At 40.5% G+C, this 24,944-nt stretch overlaps 1 protein-coding gene across 1 annotated transcript in view; it reads right to left on the bottom strand.

Annotated features, from left to right (window-relative positions):
- Window positions 1–6,588: 6,588 nt before the first annotated feature.
- LOC122549768 (aryl hydrocarbon receptor-like) overlaps window positions 6,589–24,944 on the bottom strand; it is a 187,566-nt gene continuing 169,210 nt past the window's right edge. Inside the window, exon 11 of the mRNA XM_043689763.1 lies at window positions 6,589–11,929. Coding sequence (XP_043545698.1) covers window positions 11,777–11,929 — 153 coding nt within the window. The 3' untranslated portion in view covers window positions 6,589–11,776. The remainder of the gene's footprint in view (window positions 11,930–24,944) is intronic.

The following is a 24,944-nucleotide window of genomic DNA, read 5'->3' as shown; positions in this document are numbered from 1 at the left end:
CCGGGTGCTCCGGTTTCCTCCCACAGTCCAAAGATGTGCAGGTCAGGTGAATTGGCCATGCTAAATTGCCCGTAGTGTTAGGTAAGGGGTAAATGTAGGGGAATGGGTGGGTTGCGCTTCAGCGGGTCGGTGTGGACTTGTTAGGCCGAAGGGCCTGTTTCCACACTGTAATGTAATGTAATCTAATATAATCTAATTTACTGGTAAAAGCAAAGTTAGCTTTTGATCGATATGTTAAAATGACATTCATTTGTGTCACTTGCAAATGATTAATCAAACACAATGTCTTACTCCAAATTGAATAAATGCCCATAGAGTCTTACAGCATGAAAGTGATCCTTCTGTCCATACTGAACATAATTCCAAACTAAACTAGTTCCACTTGCCTGTTCCTGGCCCATATCCCTCCAAACCTTTTCTTTTCATGTACTTATCCAAATGTCTTTTAAATTTGTAATACTACACACATCCACCGCTTCCTCAGAAAGGATATGAGGGCATAGCCTCAAGATTAGAGGGAGGAGATTTAGGACTGAAATGAGAAGGAACTTCTTCACCCAGAGGGTTATTAATCTGTGGAATTCCTTGCTCAGGGAAGTAGTTGACACTACTTCAGTAAACGCTTTTAAAGCCAGGATAGATTATTTTTTTGAACAGTAAAGGAATTAAGGGATACGGTGAGAGTGCAGGTAAGTGGTACTGAGTTCACTTACGAAAAGATTAGCCATGATCTTATTGAGTGGCGGAGCAGGCTCGAAGGGCCGGTCGGCCTACTCCTGCTCCTAGGTCTTATGTTCTTATGTTCACTCCACACGTGAACCATCCTCTGTGTAAAACTTTTGGCCCTCATGTCTTTTTTAAATCTCTCTCTTCTCACCTTAAAAATGCGACCGTCTAGTCCCAAAATCCCCCACCCTTGGGAAAAGACAACTACCATTAACTCTATCTACACTGCTCATTATTTATAAACTTCTATCGGGTTGCTTCTCAACCTCCTATGCTTTACAGAAAATAGTCCCAGCCTATCCAGCCTTTCTTTATAACTCAAACCTTCTATATCTGGCAAAATCCTGGTAAATTTCTTCTGAATCCTCTCCATCTTAATAATATCCTTCCTATAACTGGGCAATCAGAACTGAACACAGTCCTCCCAAAGAGGCCTCACCAATGTCCTATATAACCTCATCATGACTTCCCAACTCTTATATTCAAAGGGCGGAGCAATGAAGGCAAGCATGTCAAATATCTTTTTAACTACCCTGTCTATATGAGATGCAAATTTCAAAGCATTATGTACCTGCACCCTTAGATTCCTCTGTTCTACCACACTACACAAGGCCCTGCTATTAATTGTATAAGCCCTACCTTTGTTTGTTGTACCAAATTGCAATACCTCGCATTTATCCAGATTGAACTCCACCTGCCATTTTTCAGCCCATTTACCCATTTGATCAAGATCTCTTTGTAATCTTAGAAAACCCTCTTCAATTCTACTATACCATCAATTTTGGTGCCACCCACAAACTTACTAACCTTGCCTCTATATTGTCATCCAACTCATTTATATACAAGTCAAACAAAAGAGGACCCAGAACTGATCCTTGTGGAACTCCGCTGGTCTCAGGCCTCCAGTCCAAAAAGCAATCCTCCACCACCACTCTCTGTCTCCTGCGATTAAGCCAATTATGCATCCAATTGGCCAACTCACCCTGAGTCCTATGTAACCTAACTTTATTAATTAGTCTACAATGTGGAACTTTGTCAAAGGCTTTACTAAAATCCAAATAAACAATGTCTACTGCTCTGCCATCATCAGTCTTTTTGATAATTTCCTCAAAAAAACTCAATCAGGTTTATGAGATAAGATTTTCCTTGTACAAAACCATGCTGACAATCCTGCAAGAATTTTTGCCTCTCTAAATGTCTATTAATACTATCTTTTATAATTACCTCCAACAATTTACCCAGAACTGAAGTCAGACTCACAGGTCTATGGTTCCCCAAATTCTCGTTACAATCTTTCTTCAACAAAAGCAAAACATTGGCTAACTTCCAGTCATCAGGTACCTTGCCTGTAGTTATCGATGATGCAAATATTTGTGCAAGGGGTCTCACAATTTCCTCCCTTACTTCCCACAATTTTCTGGGATACATGAGATCAGATCCTGGAGATTTATCCACCTTTATATTCTCTAAGACCTCCAGAGTGTTCTCTTCTGTAATGTAACCTGTTTTTAAAACATCAAAATTTATTTCTGTGTTCTCTAACCTCAATTTCTTTCTCTACAGGAAAACTATACCATAAGAACACAAGAATATAGGGCTGTGAAAGGCAGTTCATTGTATTTAGATGGTCCAAAGTCCAGGTTTTGAAGAAAGGCATAATCTGACCATATTTTACGAGAAAAAGTGATCTGTCCAGGAAAATATTCATCCCTAAATGAACACAACCAAACAATGACTATGGGTTTTAGATTAGATTATTTACAGTGTGGAAACAGGCCCTTCGGCCCAACAAGTCCACACCGACCCGCCGAAGCGCAACCCATCCAGACCCATTTCCCTACATTTACCCCTGCACCTAACACTACGGGCAATTTAGCATGGCCAATTCACCTGACCTGCACATTTTTGGTGCTGTGGGAGGAAACCGGAGCACCCGGAGGAAACCCATGCAGACACAGGGAGAATGTGCAAACCCCAGTCAGTCAGTCGCCTGAGGCAGGAATTGAACCCGGGTCTCTGGCACTGTGAGGCAGCAGTGCTAACCACTGTGCCACCGTGCCGCCCACGGTTGTACATTTGACAATTAGTTGTGGAATTTAGCTTTGTGCAAGATGAATGTCATGTTTTGCTCACCTAATAGCACTTCAAAGTAAGTTATATAAAATATTACTTTGGTCTATACCAAGTCTCAATGCTTGAGACACTTGAGACTGTTCATTCTTGGATGCTGGGAGTGTATCATTTCAAGAACAATCGTCAGATTAATGGTGCTCACCATTATAAAGAAATAAATTAAACAACCCTTTTGATATCCATTCGTGCACGGTTAACCAGAAAAACCTGGGAGTTAAAATATCCATGCGATTTAGTAGTCCTTACTGATAGACTCATTTGGGATATCAAGGCCAAAGCATGAAATAGCTATATTTTGTTATTACAACTGAGCTTTGAGATGCTCATAGTTCTATTTCATTTTATTTGCTTTTATGTAGAAAGAAATATCCCGAGGCATCAGCTAAAAGTCAAGAATTGCTTATGTCACTATGAGATGGAATGCTCAAATATTTTGATGCAGAGAAATATATAAAGAATTTCTACATACTAGGAGCGCTAACATATATAAATTATTATAGAGAAGTGGGAAAATACAGGATTTAAGTTTCTTTTATAAGGTTTGAAAAAAGCAAAAAGCAGCTCAATTCAAGGCTGAGGTGAGATGTGGCAGGTAAAAAATGAAGGGAATCCAAGGTATAATGGTATAGCCACAGTAATGGATGTGTTGGAGCAGCCCAGCATCAACCATCAAGTGGCATCAAGTGTAGATGATACTCCATAAAACAGTTGGCTCATACATTATGGGATTGGCTTTTATTCACAGATAGGCCAAACCTACTCTTTACAGCAGTCTTAGTTTCCTATGCTTCCTCCATTCTCAGCTGACTCTGATTTGAATTTCTACTCACCTTTACTTTATCCACCTTTTTTATTTTTCATCCCTGTAATTTGGCCTTTCTGAGACATCTGTTACAAACCATAGGAAGCCATTCAGCTTGTGTTAGCTCTTTGAACGTGCTGTCCAATCAAATCTCACAGTGTAGTTTTTTTTCCTGTATCCCTGCAAATTAGGCATCCCCATGATGATGCCTAATGGCATTATGGAAGTTACTATGTAATCTGACCCTGACATTTCCATAATCCCAGGTACTACATTCTAAATCTCAAAAACACTTTGCATGAAGACATTTCTTCTCAATTTTTCTCCAATTACTTATGCAATTATTTTAAATCTAGCACCTCTGGCTACTGAGGAATATTGCTCCTTGCTCTATCAAATTATATAATAATTTTGAGTATCTATATTAGGTCTCCCCTTATTCTTGTTCTAAGGAGAACAATCCCAGCTTCCTCAATCTCTCCATGTGATTGATTTGCTTCGTCTCTGATAAGATCCTTGTACCCAGTCACCTTGCTTTTGGTGCTGAGCACTAATGGCAGGAGTGGTGGAGTGCAGGTCTACATCAATAATCATGATGCTAACACTGGGTGCCTCTGCGGCTGAAGACGTGATTCTAGGATAGTATGTTGCCGCCCTGGTGCGGGGGCTAGGGGTGTCACTCAACTCCTGCAGAACATCCTGAAAGGGGAGGGTGAGGAGTTGGAGGTCATGGTACATGTTGATATCGGTGATAATGGGTAAAGTGAGGGATGAAGTCTTACATTCAGGGAGCTAGGCAGTAGATTAAAAAGTAGGACCTCAATGGTTGTAAACTCTGGATTATTCCCGGTACCACGTATTAGCCAGTTTAGAAATAAGAAAATAGAACAGATGAATGTGTGGCTCAAGAGTTGGTGCAAGAGGGAGGGTTTTAGATTCCGGGATCACTAGGACTAATTTTGGGGAAGGTGGGACATGTACAAATGGCACCGGAATCACATTGGAACCAACATCCTTGCAGGTAGGTTTGCTCATGCTGTTGGGAGGAGTTTAGTCTGGCAAGGGGAGGGAACACAGAACTTTGATGAAACTGAGATATATCATCTACAGTGAAGGAAGCAAGCCACAATGAGTTCAGCTACATTGAGCGTCAAGTGAGTATGGCTGGATGGTCTTTATTTAAATACTGGAAGTGCAATAGGTAAGACTGATGAATTAATGGCAAGGATTGACACATGGAAGTTGTAAAATTGTTGCCATCACAGAAACATGGTTGAGGGAAGGCTGGATTAATAACTAAATATTCCAGGTTATAGGATGTTGAGGTGAGACAGAGGAGAGAGTAAAAAGGGTGGTGGTATAATATTATTAAGTAAGAAGTCAAATGCTGAAATAAGGAGAGATACTATCTTGGAAGGGTCCTCAAACAAGGCTTTGTTGGGAGAACTCAGGAATGTTAAGGGGGCATATGCTTTACTGGGAGTGTATTATAGGTCCTCAAAGAGTCAGCGGGAAATAGAGGAACAAATACATAGACAGTTCACAGAGTTACTTACATGTAATAATCAAGTAATTGTACTGGAGGATTCGAACTTTCCCAACATAAATTGTGATAATCATAGTGTCAAGGGTTTAGAGGGAACAGACTTCTTGAAATGTATCCAGACGAGTTTTTTTAATGTCAAAATGTATTATATGAATAACAAGGGACAGTGCAGTGCTGGATCTAGTTCTGGGGAAAGAAGCCAGACAAGTGTTCGATGTGGCAATGCAGGAACATAGCAACCTCAACACAGTACGGTTCAAATTTGGACAAGGAAAAAGATGGCCTGCAAAAGATGGCTTTGGATTGAGGGAAGACAGATTTTATTAAAATAAAGCAGGATCTGGCCACACTAGACTAGAACAGCTCTTTGGAATCTACAGCAGAGCGATGGGGTGTTTTTCAAAAAGGAGCTGAGAGTGTATAGGTCCAACATATACCCCTTAGAAGGAAATGTAGGAGCAATAAGTTCAGGGAACCCTGGATGTCTAGGACAGTTCAGGACTGGATAAGATGAGTAGGGCTTTTAGCAAGTCCAAAGTGAACAATTCAGCTGCAGCCCGAAAGGAATACAGGAAGTGCAGGAGGAAACTTAAGAAAGCAATTAGAAGAGCAAAAAGGGGCCACGTAAAAGGACTCGTGAACAGGATTAGGGAGAATCTGAAGATATTTTACAAATAAATTAAAGAGGGTACCCAGGTAAGGCCCATTACAGTCTAAGGGGGCAATATATGTGAAGGGTATTGAATGAATACTTCTCTTCAGCTTCACTCTGGAAAAGGAGAATGTAAATTCAGAATTCAGGAAAAGGGACTGTGAAGAACTTGCATAGTTTAACAGAGGAAATGGGGAGGTATTGAAAGCTCTGTTGCACTGAAAAACTGGACGAGTTGGACCAAAGGGTCTGTTTCCATGCTGTACATCTCTATGACTCTATCTCTGTTCCATCTATCCAGAGGCACAGACATTGCTGTAACATCAGACAACAGTGGTGTTCAACCATGAGCTGAATAAACTATTCATGAACGCTTGGGGGAAATGCCATTTACAAGTTCACTGATGAATCGTCTTTTACTTTAAAGGAACCCTACAGATTCTGACCTCAGTCACCATAACTTACTTGAAGTTCAATCCAGTGCAGGAAAGATCCCTCTGGTATCAGACCTTTACACACACCTGAACTGCTTACTACACAACTTAGTTTTGAGATTGGGGGAAGCGATTTTCGTTCTTTAATTGCATATTTTTGAGAGTATTTATTGTGGTTGCTTTCTTTCTGTGCTTTAAGTACATGCTTTCATCCCCTCATACATAAGTGATTGTATTTCATTGTCTTTTCTTAGATATTTTAAAACATTTATTCATAAAATGATCATCAACCCAATTCACGTTCAGTAACTTTTTATTACAATAATTAAATTTTACAAACTTCACTGGAGGTCAGTGAGTTTGTTACAAACTATACTTAAGAGAAACATGTACAGTGTGTATGTGGACATAGCAATGTGTGAGCAAAACAACTGGAGGTCAAAAATGTACAAGAAATATTTGCAGTAATACTGTTTGAACACATTTAACAAGAGAGCAAAGAGCAGAATTCAAACTGCTATGTACTTCTAAATATTTATGGCACTAGTGCAGACACCAGTGCCCTTGCATTTGCCATCTCATTATATACTAAGGCTCAGCTGCCATATAAAATATAGGGCAAAACATAAGTAGTTATATTAAAATGTACAACGAAAGCAAATTTTGATACGACAGTACACTAATAGTACTGAATATTTGGCACTTAATAACATGGTACTTTGCATTTGGCTTAATAGTTTATAATATGATACAGTTGTAGTTCGCAAACAATATTGTACTCTTGTACAATAATGATGCTGTCCCTTTAAACCTTTAATACAGTGTTTGTAGACCTAGCTACTGTTCATCACATTCACATACCTTAAAAATGTTATTCAGGATTTACAATGAAAACCAATTTTGCACTTCAATTCCAAAACACACAATGTTTCTAGGGATCAGTTCTTAGATTTACAAAGTGGGAAAGAATGTGCTTAAAATTCTTCTCTACACTAAAGGTTATGATTCACAGTGAATAGTGTTGACAGATATTTTGATATTTCATATATAATCAATCTAGTCTCTAATCAGACAATACAAGTGACACTGAATGAAAGGTGACCTTCGCCTCTCTCCTACAGGGTAAACTAAACCAATATCTTCAAAGACAAGTGTTCATGGAACCCTCTGAAGTTGAGCATCTGTAAACCCTTCTATAAAATGAATTTCAATCCTTTTTTGCACAACATCATCACTTGTATGTTACAGAACAATTGTAAGATATTAATAAGATTATAAAATAATACGATTGCAATTGATTTTGAGATATTAACTACAAAAATCAGTTTTACCTATGATTAAGGAACAGAAAGGTTGATCAAATTGTTTGATGTGATATCAGTTAAACCTGACTAACGCTGACAGAAGCATACGGTTCACATTTGAGATAAAGGAAATAAATTTGACAATAGATCTAGGGAAGATACAAAAACATTATAAGGAATGTGACATGATCATTGGATGAGTTTGAGAGCATGCCTTAGGAAGAAAAGGCCCTGCCTCATTATCCCTGATTTGAAGAAAACCTGCAATGAATTGCTACATGGATGACTATTAGAAAAAGGTGATAGAGTGAGCCCTGGCACTACAGATGTCCTTTAAACTGTCTCCAAAATGGTTTGCAGAGATATTAATAGAGCTTCTCCAGAATTCCTGCGCTCACTCAGCAATTCCGCTGACTGCATTATACACAAGGCCCAGAGAAATCTAAACCATATTCTCGACTTTAAGGAGTGACCAAGAGTTTACAAAGAAAGACAACAGATAATGTTCATTTGATCCCTTAGGACTGCCAGGGCTTTGGTGACTCATTACACTGACAGGGCGTCTCCACAGGATCAGCTGATTTCCCCCAACTATGCAGTGGCATAGTCTTTATGAATGGGCAGTGACAATGTCCAGGGCAACAGTGCATACTTTAAAAAAGGTAGAAAAGGGGAGTTTTTGGCTCTTCCTGTTTGCCCATATAACTTTGTCATGGGCCCTTTTTTCCAGAGATGGGATTGGTGCATGTTAAACCAGGCTGAGAGATTTTTCTGGTCAGCTCCAGATTCAGGCCATGGGGGCTGGTTGAACTGCCTGGAGGCAGACTCACAGTTACAAACACGAGTGACGTTGGGCTTGGCGTGGGAATGGGTAGTAGGAGCAATACACCTGACAGGTCACCAGGCAGACTCTCTCTGCTTCCCTGGGTACAGTAGGAATAAAACTGTAGCAGCCTATCTGCAAGAGCCACCTTGTAGTTTAAATTTAAAAAATGTTGGGAAGATGGTGCTTCCATCATGAAGCATCCCCTCTCTGTCATCTTCTGTTACTTCCTTCTGCTGTTTAGAAACTGCAAAGTCTCAGACTGATCCTCCAACATCAAAAGCCAGCCTATCGTCCTTAATTGGACGCGTATTCACTTTTTAGCCATTAATCAGCTGGCACAGGGAAAATTCACAATGAGTGACAATTTTGTGACACAGCGATGCTCCTGACTCACAATTGATCTCAATGACAGAGTTCAGTAATTTGAGGGGAAAATCCAGCTCAGATCGCCACTTAGTTGGCACTTTATCAGGCGTTTCGGGGAACCGATGTACCAAACATCTCCTTAAATATTATTTAATATTTTTCAACAAACGATCTTTACACTAAATGATCAATGATAAAATATCAGAATTTGTGTTGCAACTTTTCCACGATTTGGTTATGTAATTCCTGAGCAGTCTGTGCCATGACCGCTGCTATTCATCTTCATTTGTAATTTGAAACTATTCACAGTTTTTCAGAACCTGTGCAGAAACATGCAATGGTGTTGGAAAATTAGACCAATTTAGAGTTAGATAATTCAGCATGTAGCAGATCTCTTTTAATTTGATATGCACAGCACTTTACGGTTGGATTTTGGAAACTCTAAGCATATTTACACCACTCATGGATATTCAAGTTTCATAAGCAGTGTGATGGGTTCTGACAATTAAGGCAACACAGTATATTAAGAAAAGTACTTGTGCTAGATGTTATCAAGTAACTATTCCAGGGTTTCATCAGTCTGGAACAGGTTACTAAAATAAATGATAATGATAAGAACATATTCTGTGCATTTCTTTTAAAAGGAAAATGGAAAAGAGTCATCTGATGAAAATATCCTTTTTCAAATCCAATTAAAATTAGGTGTAAGATATGAAATGCTCATTTTACTTGAGTGATTACAAATGCTTCTGTTCTGAAGTGCACTCATATCAGGTCACCTGTTAAGTGACAAGCAAATTTAAGTCAAAACTTCCAGCTCAAACTATCCCTTTGAAAATAGGTAGTGACAACTAAACTTGGTGAATATTTAGAAGTCTCACAATAGTAACCAGGCATATTATTGTGTTTTGGTTTTCTTTGTATATACAACCATCAAAATTTAAAAATGTAACAAATTCATTTCAAAATAAAATTATTTTCACAAGGACAATTAAGTGTAAATTTGAACATGTACAAAATGAGTAACAATCACTTAAAATAAAAAGGTACATTTTGCATCAGTATTGATGTCTTATAAGTCTATAAAACCTGTGAGATAAAGTAAATGTATTGAAAGTATTTTTTCTTTGATAAACTATAAATGGTAGCTTTTAATAATTAAAGCAAACTTTTATTGTAGTCATTTATTTTCACTGCTCTGAATTAATAAGAGCTTTTTATGTAAAGAATGCTTCTTTATCCTGAAGAGTGCAATACAAGGGACAGGTATGTTAACCGAGGCTGGATGCTTATAGCATATACATGCTATGTTCACAAAAGTACTGCAAAAAAACCCCCAAACTTTTCTTATTGAGAAACCCTCACAAAACTATCCTCAATACTGTCTGCTTGTTACATGCTGCAAACAAGCAATTTGTGGAAGAGCGGTCAAAATCTGTAAAACAGCCAGTTACAGGAAAAAATATATCTGCATTGGACATTTTTAAAATAAAAAATGTACATTGGACTATGTTATTATTCATGGGAAGAGGCACGTCTTTTCAGAGTGCTACTTTTTTTTTAAATGAGACATCCCTGCATAATACAACCAGAAAAGGATCATTTCCATTTCAAACTTGTTTCTGTAGTATTTCAAGGAAACAATGGTGGCAAAGGTTTCCATGACAATTATTAAGACATGCAGTCTGAGAAAAAAAGGCCTCCATTATTGAAGTCTGCGCAGTAGTGCAATTTATTTAAACAGAGGGAGAGGAAAAAAAATTGCTGCTCAGATTCTTTTAAAGATACCCATTGTAATCAGTGGTTGTTCCCTGATACTAAATTTCCCCTGAAGGCATGAACCATACATTTGTAATTCTTTTAGTGGTGCAATATTTTATTCTAAACCAATATGCACGTTCAATAGAATTCCATTGTAAAAGAAAGATATGAAATGGGGTTTAACAAATACGTGCTTTAGTGAGTGAATAACCTTCACAATTAATAATTGTAATCAATGGACATAGTTAATAAAAAAATCCTTCCAGCAACTGGAATTAACTATTTATTCCAATATTCCTATTTGGTATTCTTCTGAAAGATATGATTTCCTTTTGTTACTACAAATAATTTACGCTGGTTTATCCCAACAGGATATAGGAGGCTTCAAAATTCTATTACCATATGAATTGATGGGCCACCATTTCAGAAAAGGCCATAAGTCATCTGAGTTTGAATTATTATTTCAATTTCCAAGATAGGGAGCTAGTACAAATATTTAGATTTGCATCAATTTGAGACAAAAATGCTTAAATATAATCAAACTTATTTTTTATATTTGCTTCCAGCTGTTACACAGAAGAGAAAATATCTCTTATGGTTTCAGTACGGTACAGCAGGCTGTAATTAAATTACTACTGCATTAAAGTGCCATAATATTTATAGTTATGGTAAGAAAGCGAAAAGGAAAATTAATGTCAAAGATTTCAGCTCTCACACATGATCCTGCAAAGGGCATTCTTGCAAATGTCATTCCCATTTGGCAAAATCATCTGATAAAAAATATGAACATAAACTTTTTTGCTTTTAATATATTGATATTCATTAATGGGATAACCTGCTTTTACAGATATTTCAAAAAGTAGTTCCATCGTAAATTAACACTCTGCTGAATTCTTTTGCCCAAAGTCTAATAGAATATTTCAAAAGAGCTCATTTGCTGTGAAGGTGGAACTTCACATTTCACAAAAATTCTAAAGGATATTGCACTTTTAGTGCAAGAAACCAGATTGAGTTCCTGTTCATAAAACAGCACTTTTCTGTAAAATCTGAAGACTGTAGGGCCCAAAATAAAAAGCAGCACATTGCAATCAGTTTCCTAATCCTTACAAGTTTTCATTTAGAAGCTCTGTGTCCTTTCACATTGTAGATACAAATGTCTGTCTCTTCAGCAAGCAACATAAAAACATTTCCACACTTTTCACAGGACACTCATCTCTGTGGCTTGTCTACATAAAGCCACTGGATGATTGATCAGAACAGGATCCAGGCTCTTTTGGATGACTGTGCAGGGTCTGAGGACCTAATTGTGTGCAATTTATGTTATTTAATGTATTTGGATAAACTTCATTACTGTTTCCATCATTAAATCCAGTTTGGATCTGTTGAGACAAAAGAAATGTGACTGGTTATTTCAAAAAAACATTGCCAACATTAAATTCATTTGAGAAACAAAAATAGAAATTGCTGGAAAAAAACTCAGCAGGCCTGGTAGCATTTGTGGAAAGAAAACAGAGTTAATGTTGCGGGTCTATCCATAGATGGGGAAAGGTTGGTAGAAATGCTGAAGATCGGTTGAGGGGATGGGAAAGGGGTAAACAATAGGTGGAGATGGAGCCCAGAGAGAAGGGGAGAGAGAGGGAGAGGGAGAGGGAGAGGGAGAGAGAGAGGGAGAGAAAAAAAAAACTGCTGGATGGAAAAAGGAATGCATAAAGATCAGCTGGGGGGAATGAATAGCTGCTCGTATTCTTCCAGTTTACCCTCTCTGTCACATCTGTTCTGATGCCAACTTTAACAAGGGGACATCCGAAATGTCCATCTTTTTCCTCAACCAAGGATTCTCCATCACTTTGGGTAACAGGGTCCTGGGCTGTGTTCCACACTTCGGCCCTCACTCTCTCCACCCCTTCCCCCCACAATAGCGATAGGGTGCTCTTGGACCTCACCTATCACCCATTAACATCCACATCTAAAGGATAGTTAGCTGCCATTTCTGTTACCTTCAGTGGGACTTCACCACTAGACGCATCTTCCCCTCTCCTGTGAGCCTTCTGCAGGGACTGTTCCCTCCAGGACATCACGGTCAACTTCTCCTCCACTTCCAACATCTCCTGAAATACTGACAGCACTTCACAATGCAGTTGTAGAAGGTGTAACACCTTCTTGTTTACTTCCGCCCTCCTCACTATCCAAGATCCCAGATATACCTTCTGGGTGAAGCAGCGATTTACCTGCATTTCACTCAATCTAGTCTACTATATTCGCTGCTTACCCTGTGGTTTGCTGTACTTTGAAGAGACTAAATGCAAATTGGGCAACTGCTTTGCTGAACATCTATGTTCGTATCTGTAAAAATGACCCCATGCTTCCAGTTGCCTGCAATTTTGACACACTACCGTGTTCACCGGCCAGCATCTCTGTCTCAGGCATGCTGCAGTGCTCCAGCGAAGCTCAGATGAAGCTGGAAGAACAGCACCTCATTTTCCGCTTGAGAACCTTGCAGCCTTCAGGACTGAATATCATATTTAATACTTTTAGGTCTGAGCATCTTCCACGATGTCCTTACCCCAAACCCCACACACCAGACCTTGTCATCACCTGAGCTGTTAGGACAAACAACACATTGCCAGCCACCAATCCTCTTCATCAGCGGTTATTCATTCTCTCTGGCTGACTTGTACCCATTTCTCTGTTTGCCCAGTTGTTTCTCTCTCTCTCTCTCTTCTCCATCCCCACCCCCCCCCACTGGCCACCTATCATTTACACCTTCCCCCTCCCCTACACCCCCAAACCCCACCTTTCATATCTCTACTAACCTTTACCCAGCCACAATCAGATCTGACCTGCACTAAATACATTGTTGAGTGATAGCATGTCTCAGGTTCAGGTGAGGAGAAAGTGAGGTCTGCAGATGCTGGAGATCAGAGCTGGAAATGTGTTGCTGGAAAAGCGCAGCAGGTCAGGCAGCATCCAGGGAACAGGAGAATTGACATTTCGGGCATAAGCCCGAATATATTCCTGAAGAAGGGCTTATGCCCGAAACGTCGATTCTCCTGTTCCCTGGATGCTGCCTGACCTGCTGCGCTTTTCCAGCAACACATTTCCAGCTCAGGTTCAGGTGAGGCTAGCACCATTTAAAGCTAGCCTGCACTATTTCAAGGCAAGGTAACTTCTGGTGTAGCAGGCCTGGAAGTGGTAACAAAGAAGTAAAAGACCAGAATGGAAACACCGACAAAAAAGGCAAATAAACACAGCCCAAACTGATATTTAATGTATATTGGGTGAACAACCCTATATTCAATCATTTAAAAGTTTTGCAAAACTTAAAGGTGTATTACAAATTGAAATTAATAATGTGTTAACTGCGTTTTGGAAAAATTTCTGAAAAAAAAATATTTAGCATGCAGCATCAAACAAACAAGAAATTATAATGACGTCTGAGTTAATTTAAGCTCAGGTACTGCATCCATGAGTGAATAATTACACTCTTGTAGGTAGCAGAAATGCTAAATGTGGAATAATTTACAAATTGATATTAATGGCAATGTTATTTTCCATTATCAAATAGCAATTCTTAAAATATTCAATATGCAAATTGAATTGTGGTACAATTAGGGACTCTGCAACTCATCTGCTATCCCATTAAATTATAAACATTGCTTATATGGATTCTTTCACATAACACCTTAACTTTTACATCTTTCTACTTTACATCTCATAATAACAAAAAATTAAAATGCATTAGTTGTACATAAATACCTGGTAGACAGTGTGTAGTGAGAAAGCCTGAGATTTAGCTGCATTGAGGGGCAGCCCTGAAGTCAGAGTGGTGTGGTCTGGCATGACAATGAAGAGGGGATCTATGGTTTGGCAGATCCACGGAAGCAAATTTGGGTTTGGCCTACAAATGGATTTCTCGTGTCAGTCAACAGTAAAGGCAAGGTAGGACTCAGGCTTCAACAGCAGGGAAAAAGGATAGAGTATGTCCCAGTTCTTCCAATACTAAGAACTTACTTAGTCAGCAATGAACCCAAAATATATCTGATGGCACTAAGAACCGGTTTGCTTCAGACTTGTTGAAAATTAAATTCATGATGAATTCTAATTAGATGAGACTAAAATGAATAGAATCCATCACCTGAAGTTAAGCATGGGTTTCAAGATGCTCATCCTCCAGGCCCATTAAAGAGATGTGCATTCAAAAATTGTGCTTTTGCTAATTATAATGATCTGGGCCTGGAGACCTGCACTAAATACACTGCTGAGAGATAGTGTGTCTGAGGTTCAGGTGAAGGTCACATCATTTAAAGCTAGCTTGCACTATTTCAAGGCAAGGTAGCTTCTGGTGTAGCAGGCCTGGAAGTGGTAACAAAGGAGGAGAAGACCAGAACGAAAACACTGACAAAAAAAGGCAAAACAAGCTATAGAACACAGCCCAATGTTCTCTAATCTGTACAGGGGGTCTCATGCAAGAAGAGAGAAAGGTCCTTTATCCTCAGGGGGAAAGGAAGCAAGATGCCCACTAGGTATATCCTGGGAAGGCAGTAGCTTTTATCAGCAATAAAGCCTGGCCGATGGTGCTTTTAAAAACTCATTGAACATACGGAACCAGCCAAGGTCAATGAACGCCTCTTCACATGCTATATCCTATCAACCACACTGGAATCTCACACTGCATTTACCATTGCCTCTTCAATCCTCTAAAAACAAATTCCACCAACTACAAAATACTCCTCACATTCATAGCTTCAACCCACCCTCATAAACCTAGCACTACCTTCAAGCTGCAGTCAGGTCTCATAGCTGGCAGTCTCCAATGTGGCAATCTTATGAGTTAACCATTTTGCAGCATAATCACTGACACGGTTCCCCTGTCTTTCAAGAAAAAAATCACCTCACACCTAGTCATTGTAGCTAGCTGAGAGGACAGGCTGCACATGCACACAATTCTATTGAGGAGACGGTGCTGGCCATCAGTGGAACAGCACTTACTGAGGCAATATCCTGTGGCAGGGTGGAAACCATAAAGAATCACGGCATATTGCTGCCTAATTCACCTTCTCAAATTCTACTTCATTCTCATGCTGCTATCCATTATGGTTTACATTCAGGAGATAGGATATCTATACACTTCTTGCTTTCTTCCAGTTCTTGATTTCAACCTTGACCTTTGTGCTTTAAAACTTTCAGACATCCAACACTGATACCTTGCCAAGCAATGGTGTGGGAGGTTGAAGTCAAGAGAAAGAAAAGATCAATGCAAAAGAACCCTAACACTTGATCTCAAACTCTCAGCAACTGGTCACATACAGACAAACACTTCCCCATATATTATAAGATAGTTCAGAGGTGCCAGCCACATGTGGTAAGTGAGCTGTAATGTAACCACAGGAAAGGGTACCTGTGTGTCAGCTTCCTCAGTGAGAGAGGTCAATAAATGTGTGTTGCTGCAGAGAACTTGGATGAGGATTTCAACAGGCTGTTACACAGGGTAAAAAAATGCCATTAGGCAGGCACAAAACAGGCTGTAATAAATTGGCTGCATACCACAATGATTAATGTCAAAGTCAAGGAACATAGAGGAGTCTATCTTCAATAGGCACAGGTCTTTGAGCACAGTTTGGAACAACCTTTTCCTGTATGCTACTAATGGTTGACTACTGGAATGCAACTGTGGACTTAGTCAACATGAAATATCAAATAGCAAAAATCACAGCTGTGATGTAAGGCATGCGATTTAAACATTTTACTAACATTTAGTTAGGAATTTTGAATTTTAAAATTAGTGGCATGTGGGTCTTCTGAGAGTTTGAAGGGATTTAAATATTTCTGTAGCCATGGTGATTTATTTTAAAACAGAAGTATTAGAGAGACATTTCCTGGAGATAAATGAGCTTTTGTTTACAAGCAAACAAACATTGGTCAAGATTAGACTAGATTAGATTACATTACAGTGTGGAAACAGGCCCTTCGGCCCAACAAGTCCACACCGACCGGCCGAAGCGCAACCCACCCATACCCCTACATTTACCCCTATACCTAACACTACGGGCAATTTAGCATGGCCAATTCACCTGACCTGCACATCTTTGGACTGTGGGAGGAAACCCACACAGACACGGGGAGAACGTGCAAACTCCACACAGTCAATCGCTTGAGGCGGGAATTGAACCCGGGTCTCTGGCGCTGTGAGGCAACAGTGCTAACCACTGTGCCACCGTGCCGCCCACTAAATTTTATTGAATTCAAATTCCAACATCTGGATTCGAACCTGGGTCCCTGGAATATTATCTGGGTCTCTGAATTAATTGTCTACTGTTAATACCACTACACCATCACATATTAGGCGTTCATATAGAAAATTCACAAGTAGTTCTTTTGGTGTTGGGGAAACACCTATACCTTGTAAGAAAGCGTTACAGTATCAATTTGAACAGTTTTGTCGAAGTCTTTGCTGAGGCAGGATGTGAGAATCATTTCATCTTGAGAAAGGAAGGTAGTTTCAGAGGATTTAAAAAAGATTACCACAATGTAAAGAGTATATTTTAAAAGTTCCTGATCAGATGCTTTTGGTTAAAACTCTGAAAGGATTATTTGAAGCGAGGTCATGAAATCTCTGCTTGTTGTCATCTAGATTCAAACTATTACCACTGTGGCTACAGAAACCAGTGCTCGAAAATAACTTGTAGGGTACTGATCTCTCAATTTATATTTTGCTGTATGCACTCTGTTTATTCCACTGCACAACCCCTTTTAAACTTCTGCACAGCCAACCATTTAAACATCTTAAAATGAATGTTAGGTGTGCATACCTGTCGGACTACTTTGTGAAATAGAACGGACGTTAAAACTCTCTCAGCTTTCTAGGAATCTGCCCACCAAGGATTAATGGTGCATTGCTCCATGAGGTGGCAATGATCTTGTAGAGACAAAACCTGCTGTCCGCCTTCAGGGTGACAGCATTATTCTCTCACTGCTATCGCTCCACAAGTGCTCTTGCCCCTGTACAGACTTCTGTCACCCACTGCAATGTGCTTTGCCCAAGGCAAAACTGTGCAGTCGCAAGCCGGACCTTCAAGAGCCAGATATGCACAACAGCATTGTCAAAGACCTTCTGTAATCTCCTTCATTCAGCAGCTTTTCAGCAATCATGGAAGCATTGAATAAGAGAATGAGGCTGAGCAAAAGAATCAGCCAGCCAGACAACAGGGGAAAGTATATGGGTGATTAGACCAGGATAACTCAAGTTCAGGATATTAGGATGTAGAAGTGATTTGGATGGAACGAAAAATGATACAGGCAAGAAATCACCTGTAGGACTGCTGCACAGGCCACTTAGTAGTAAGTGCACAATAGGATGGAGTATAAAGGAAAAATCAAATGTGCATGGGTAGCTTACATGAGTACATAGAATGTTTTCAGAACAATTTCTTAGAACCTCGTGCTCTAGAATCAACCAAAGAGAAGGCTGTATTAGAGCTGGTCTTAATGAAGAATTTTGTAGTGAAGGCATCCAAGAGGCAGATATGACTGAATTTTACATTTGATTTAAGGGAGAAGTTGTCTGACATGAGCATTTTAAACTTAAATTAGTGCAATTATGCAAACAAAACTGTGAACTGGCAAATGAGATTAAGGGATAGATCAATAGAGATGCAATCGCAGATATTTACGGGGACATTTTAGAATACACAGAATAATACATTCCAATGAGAAAGAAATATTCCAAACAGAGGACTCAGCAGCCATTTTTACTATACTAAAGATACAATCAAACTTAAAGAAAAGGCCGAGAATTGCACAAAAATTGATAGCAGGTCGGAAGAATAGATAGACTATAAACAGAGGCAAGGATGACTGAAAAATTAATAAGGAGGAAAAATTAAACCAGAAGAAAAAAAGCATAAACACAGACAGTAAGGTTTCTATAGATCTTTATCATTTGATAAAGTATTCATCATTTACAAAACAAATCTGGAGAATTAATAATGGAAAATAAGAAGATGGTGGATGAATTGAATGGGTTGTTTTATATCAGTCTGGAGAAGTGGCATGAGAAAACTGCTGAAGCCACAGGCTGACGAGTCTCCATGACTCAATGGACTTTATCCTAGCATAGAGATGTACAGCATGGAAACAGACCCTTCAGTCCAACTTGTCCATGCTGACCAGATATCTCATATTAATAGAAATGGCTAATGAGATAGTTAATGTGTTTGAAATAATTTCCAGAATTCTTTACATTTGGTGATGGTTTCATTCGATTGGAAAATAGCAAGTTGAATTAATTTATTCAAAAGGTGGGAAGAAAGGCAGGAAATTTCAGGCCAGTTAGCCTGACATCTGTCAGAGGGCAGTTACTGGAAGGTATTACTAAAGCCATTACAGCAACCCGTTCAGAAAATTTCAAGGTAATCAGGCAGAATTGTTATGGCTTCATAAAAGAAACCTCATGTTTAACCAACGTATTGAAGCTCTTTGAGGAAGCAATTCATATTTTGATAAAGAGAGGACACAAATGCAGAGAAAGCAATTTAGAGAAGGCTCATTAGTCAAATATGTGCAGTGCATGGGTTGCTTTACTTTGAAAAATTGGACAGGTTAGGCATATACCCATTGGGGAGTTAAGAGGAAAAGTGATTTGACTGAAACAAAGAAGATTATGAGGGGTCTTCACTGGATGCACATGGAAGAGGTACCACCTCTAGTAGAAGAATCCTGTATAGGGTCAGAGTTTCTAACTCATGGTGTCCTATTTACAACAGATGGAAGGATAAATACTTTCCCCAGAGGCTTATGAGTTTTTACAACACTCTTCCACAAAAGGTGATGTAAGCAGAACCTTTGAGCATTTTTAATGCAGACAGATCCAGGAAGGGGTAAAGGATTTTTGGGGGGTAGGTAGCAATATGGAGTAACCATATCAGACCTTTCTTGTCCCTGCTATAGGCAGGATGTTGTGAAACCTGAGGGAGTTCAGAAAAGATTTACAAGGATTAGATTAGATTAGATTAGATTACTTACAGTGTGGAAACAGGCCCTTCGGCGACCTGCCCATCTTTGGGCTGTGGGAGGAAACCGGAGCACCTGGAGGAAACCCACGCAGACACAGGGAGAACATGCAAACTCCACACAGTCAGTCGCCTGAGGTGGGAATTGAACCCGGGTCTCTGGCGCTGTGAGGCAGCAGTGCTAAGCACTGTGCCACCATGCCGCCCACGAATGTTGCCAAGGTTGGAGGATTTGACCTATAGGGAGAGGTTAAATAGACTGGGGCGTTGGAGGCTGAGGGATGACCTTACAGAAGTTGATAAGATCATGAGTGGCATAGATGGGATAAATAGACAAATCTTTTCCCTGGGGTGGGGGAGTCCAAAACTTGAGGGCATAGGTTTAAGGTGAGAGGGGCAAGATTTAAAAGTGATCAAGTGGCAACTTTTTCCAGACAGAGGGTGGTGCGTGGACAGAATCAGCTGCCAGAGGAAGTGGTGGAGGCTAGTACAATTGCAATATTTAAAAGGCATCTGGATGGGATGAATAGGAAGGATTTAGAGGGATATGGGCCAAATGGGACTATATTTATTTAGGATATCTGGTCGGCATGGATGAGTTGGACCAAAAGATCTTAAACTTTAAAAGATATAAAAGCTTACTTCAAGAGTTCAGTGTTCTTCACCTTTTTTTGGCAACAGCTGGAGTGAGAGGAGTGACAGCGAGGACCAGAGGCCCAACTGCAAGGTAACATTTTAAAAGATATAAAGGTATCCTTTGTGTATAGGCGGAGGGCACACTCAGCAGGAGTGGACACGGGACTGCTGGGTAAGTGAGACTTTATATTTGGGTGGTTGTTTTACATGAAACACTACTCGGGCAGTCTCCCCCACCTGTCGTTGTCCTCTAACCAAAATAAAGGTCCTGTGCACCAATTGGTAAGGTGACTGGTTTCTTTATTTTCTTTTAGTTTTTCCATAGTCTCATTGGGAATTTAGAATAGTTGGAATGGAGGTTAGGGCAGTTGAATGCTCCTCCTGCAGAATACAGGAGGTAAGGGTCACCAGTAATGTCCCTGTGACTGCATCTGTGGGAAGTGCACCGAAGTCCAGCTCCTTGAAAACTCCGTTAGGAACCGTAGCTAGAGCTGGATGAACTTCGGATCATTCAGGAGGTGGAGGGGATTATTGAGGGGAGGTAGTCACACCTCAGGTAAAAGAAGAAGGTAGATGGGTTACCGTCAGGGGACGGAAAGGGAACCAGCAGGCAGTGCAGGGATCCCCAGTGGCCGTTCCCCTCAACAAGTATACCGTTTTGGATACTGTTGGGGGAGGGTGGGGAGAAGATGACTTACCAGGGATAAACAATGGGGCACAGGTCTCTGGCACACAGTCTGTCCCTGTTGCTCAGAAGAGAAGGGGGAAGAGAAGCAGAGCATTAGTCACTGGGGACTCCATAGTAAGGGTGACAGATAGGAGGTTCTGTGGGAACGAGAGAGAAGCACAGTTGATGTGTTGCCTCGCAGGTGCCAGGGTTCGTGATGTCTCTGATCATGCTTTTGGGATCCTTGAGAGGGAGGGAGAACAGCCCCAACTTGTGGTCCACATAGGCACCAACGATATAGGTAGGAAGAGAGATGGGGATTTAAAGCAGAAATTCAGGGAGCTAGGGTGGAAGCTTAAGAGCTGGTTTGTTGTCCATGCCACATGCTAGCGAAGCAAGGAATAGGGAGAGAGAGGAGTTGAACACGTGGCTACAGGGATGGTGCAGGAGGGAGGGTTTTGGATTTCTGTGTAATTGGGGCTCTTTCTGGGGCAGGTGGGACCTCTACAAACAGGATGGTCTTCACCTGAACCAGAGGGGGTTCAATATTCTGGGGGGTCACGTACTAATTCTCTTCGGGTAGGTTTAACCTAATTCAGCATGGGGATGAGAACCTGAATTGTAGTTTGAGTATATGGGAGGATGAGAGTAGTGAAGGCAGAACTAAGGCTTCAACATGGCAAGAAGTTGGTTTGAAGTGTGTCAACATCAATGCCAGGAGCATCTGGAATAAGGTGGGTGAACTTGCAGCATAGGTTGGTAGCCAGGATTTCAATGTTGTGGCCACTTCAGAGACATTGGGTAGAGCAGGGACAGCAATGGTTACTGCAGGTTCTGGAATTTAGATGTTTCAGTAAGAACAGAGAAAATGGTGAAGGGAGGGATGGTGTGGCAATAGTGGTCAAGGACAGTGTTACGGTTGCAGAAAGGACGTCTGAGGACTCGTCTACTGAGGTAGTATGGGCTGAGATTAGAAACAGGAAAGGAGAGGTTACCCTGTTGAGAGTTTTCTTTAGGCCTCCAAATAGTTCCAGAATGTAACGGAAAGGATAGCATAGATGATTCTCGATAGGAGTGAGATTGACAGGGTAGTTGTTATGGGAGACTTTAACTTTCCAAATATTGACTGGGAATACTACAGTTCAAGTACTTTAGATGGGTCAGTTTTTGTCCAATGTGTGCAGGAGGGTTTCCTGACACAGTAGGTAGTCAGGCCAACACGGGGCAAGGCCACATTAGATTTGCTGCTGGCTAATGAACCCGGCCAGGTGTTGGATTTGGAGGTAGATGAGCACTTTGGTGATAGTGACCACAATTCGGTTATGTTAGTGATGGAAAGGGATAGGTATATACCGTAGGGCAAGAGTTATAGCTGGGAGAAGGCAATTACAATGTAATTAGGCAAGATTTAGGATTCATTGGATGGGGCTGGAAACTGTAGGGATGGGCACAATTGAAATGTGGAGCTTATTCAAGGTCCAGCAGGGAAGAAGTTGTTGAACATAGGAGCCGTGGTTTACTAAGGAAGTTGAATGTCTCTTCAAGGGGAAAAAGAAGGTTTATGTTAGGATGAGATGTGATGGTTCAGGGGACTTGAGAGTTACAAGTTCGCCAGGAAAGACCTAAAGAGAGAGCTAAGAAGAGCCAGGAAGGGTCATGAGAAGTGATTGGCAGTTAGGATCGAGGAAAATCCTAAGGCTTTCTATAGGTATATCAGCAATAAAAGAATGACTACAATGAGATTAGGGCCAATCAAGCAAAGTAGTGGGAAGTTGTGTGTGGAGTCAGAGGAGATAGGGGAAGTACTAAATGAATACTTTTCATCAGTATTCACACTAGAAAAAGACAATGTGGTTGAAGAGAATACTGAGATACAGGCTACTATACTGGATGGGATTGAGGTGCATATGGAGGTGGTGTCAGCAATTCTGGAAAGAGTAAATATAGATAAGTCCCCTGGGCTGAATGGGATTTGTCCTCGGATTCTCTGGGAAGCCACGGAGGAGATTGCAGAGCCTTTGGGTTTGATCTTTATGTCATCGTTGTCTACAGGAATAGTGCCAGAAGACTGGAGGATAGCAAATATTGTTCCCTTGTTCAAGAAGGGGAGTGGAGACAACCATGGAAATTACAGATCTGTGAGCCTTACTTCAGTTGTTGGTAAAGTTTTGGAAAGGGTTGTAAGAGATAGGATTTATAATCATCTAGAGGGGAATAAATTGATTAGGGATAGTCAACAAGGTTTTGTGAAGGATTGGTTGTGCCTCACAAACCTTATTGAGTTCCTTGAGAAGGTGACCAAACAGGTGGATGAGGGTAAAGCGGTTGATGTGGTGTACATGGATTTCAGTAAGGCAATTGATAAGGTTCCCCATAGTAGGCTATTACACAATATACAGAGGCATGGGATTGAAAGTGATTTAGCAGTTTGGATCAAAAATTGGCTAGCTGAAAGAAGACGGGGGTGGTGGTTGATGGGAAATATTCATCCTGGAGCTCAATTACTAGTGGAGTAACACAAGGATCTGTTTTGGGTCCACTGTTGTTTCTCATTTATATAAATGACCTGGATGAGGGCATAGAAGGATAGGTTAGTAAATTTGCGGATGACACTAAGGTCAATAGAGCTGTGGATAGTGGCGAAGTATGTTGTATGTTACAGAGAAACATAGATAAGCTGCAGAGCTGTGCTGAGAGGTGGCAAATGGAGCTCATTCACTTTGGAAGGAATAACAGGAGTGCAGAGTACTGGGCTAATGGTAAGATTCTTGGTAGTGTAAACGAGCAGAGATCTCAGTGTCAAGGTTCATACATCCTTGAAAGTTGCCAACCAAGTTGATAGGGTTGTTAAGAAGGCATATGGTGTGTTAGCTTTTATTGGTAGAGGGATTGAGTTTCAGAACCATAAGATCATGCTGCAGCTGTACAAAACTCTGGTGCAGCCACATTTGGAGTACTGGTCACCGCATTATAGAAAGGATGTGGAAGCTTCAGAAAGGGTTCAGAAGAGACTTACTAGGATGTTGTCTGGTATGAAGGAAGGTCTTACGAGGAAAAGCTGAGGGACTTGAGGCTGTTTCCATTAGAGAGAAGGTTGACAGGTGACTTAAATGAGGAATACAAAAGAATCAGAGGATTAGATAGGGTGGACAGTGAGAGCCTTTTTCCTTGGATGACGATGGCTAGCATGAGGGGACATAGCTTTAAATTGAGGGGTGACAGATATAGGTCAGATGTCAGAAGTAGTTTCTTTACTCAGAGTAGTAAGGGCGTGGAACGAACTGCCTACAACAGGACATTTAAATGGTCTTTGGATAGGCATATGGATGAGAATGGAATAGTGTAGGTTAGATGGGCTTTCGATTGGTTCCACAGGTTGGCGCAGCATCAAGGGCCTGTACTGCACTGTAATGTTCTATTTCCATGCTGTATATCTCTTATGACTCTGTGACTCTTAATTGCAAAACAATTTCAATTGTTGATTACACCTGCACAACAGGAGAGCTTGCCCATTTGACAATGTCACCTATGCTTTGAATGTGTCTTTGTCTGTGCAGACAGAACACAAAGTCTATTCTGCCTATATAAACAGCCACTATCGTCTTTGAGGTAGCAGTGGATAGTGATCTTGGTGGACTGTTCACACTTTGTTGTACTTACCCTGAAGCATTAAAAAGGCATGAAATCCAGGACCACACTTATCTTCACAGACAGTGGCAGTGCTGTTCCTGCCCTTCTGCAAGGCTGCAGATTGGTTAAAAGTTAGGTGAGTTCTGTGAGTATCTCCTTCATAAAGCTCAGGTGAAACATACTACCCCTAGTTTAGGTGGAAGATAGTAAAGTGCTTCTGGAAGCCTACAGACATTTCTTGTTGAGAGCACTTCTCTCCATTATTCTGTTAGCAACTTATTTTATTAGGGGGTCTACACAATGCTTTACATAGCTTTAAATCATGCTGGTGCTAGAGGGGTTGGAGGGGAAGGAGTCCCTAGCATTGCCGAATGCTTGTTCATCTAGGTGTTTTTAAATGGGGTCTCTAAATAGAAGTGATTTTGAAAATGTCATCAACGACAACAAATCAGC

The sequence above is a fragment of the Chiloscyllium plagiosum genome, chromosome 5 (genome assembly GCF_004010195.1).
Source record: "Chiloscyllium plagiosum isolate BGI_BamShark_2017 chromosome 5, ASM401019v2, whole genome shotgun sequence".
Lineage (NCBI taxonomy): Eukaryota > Metazoa > Chordata > Chondrichthyes > Orectolobiformes > Hemiscylliidae > Chiloscyllium > Chiloscyllium plagiosum.
This window is presented reverse-complemented; position numbering and strand designations above follow the sequence as displayed.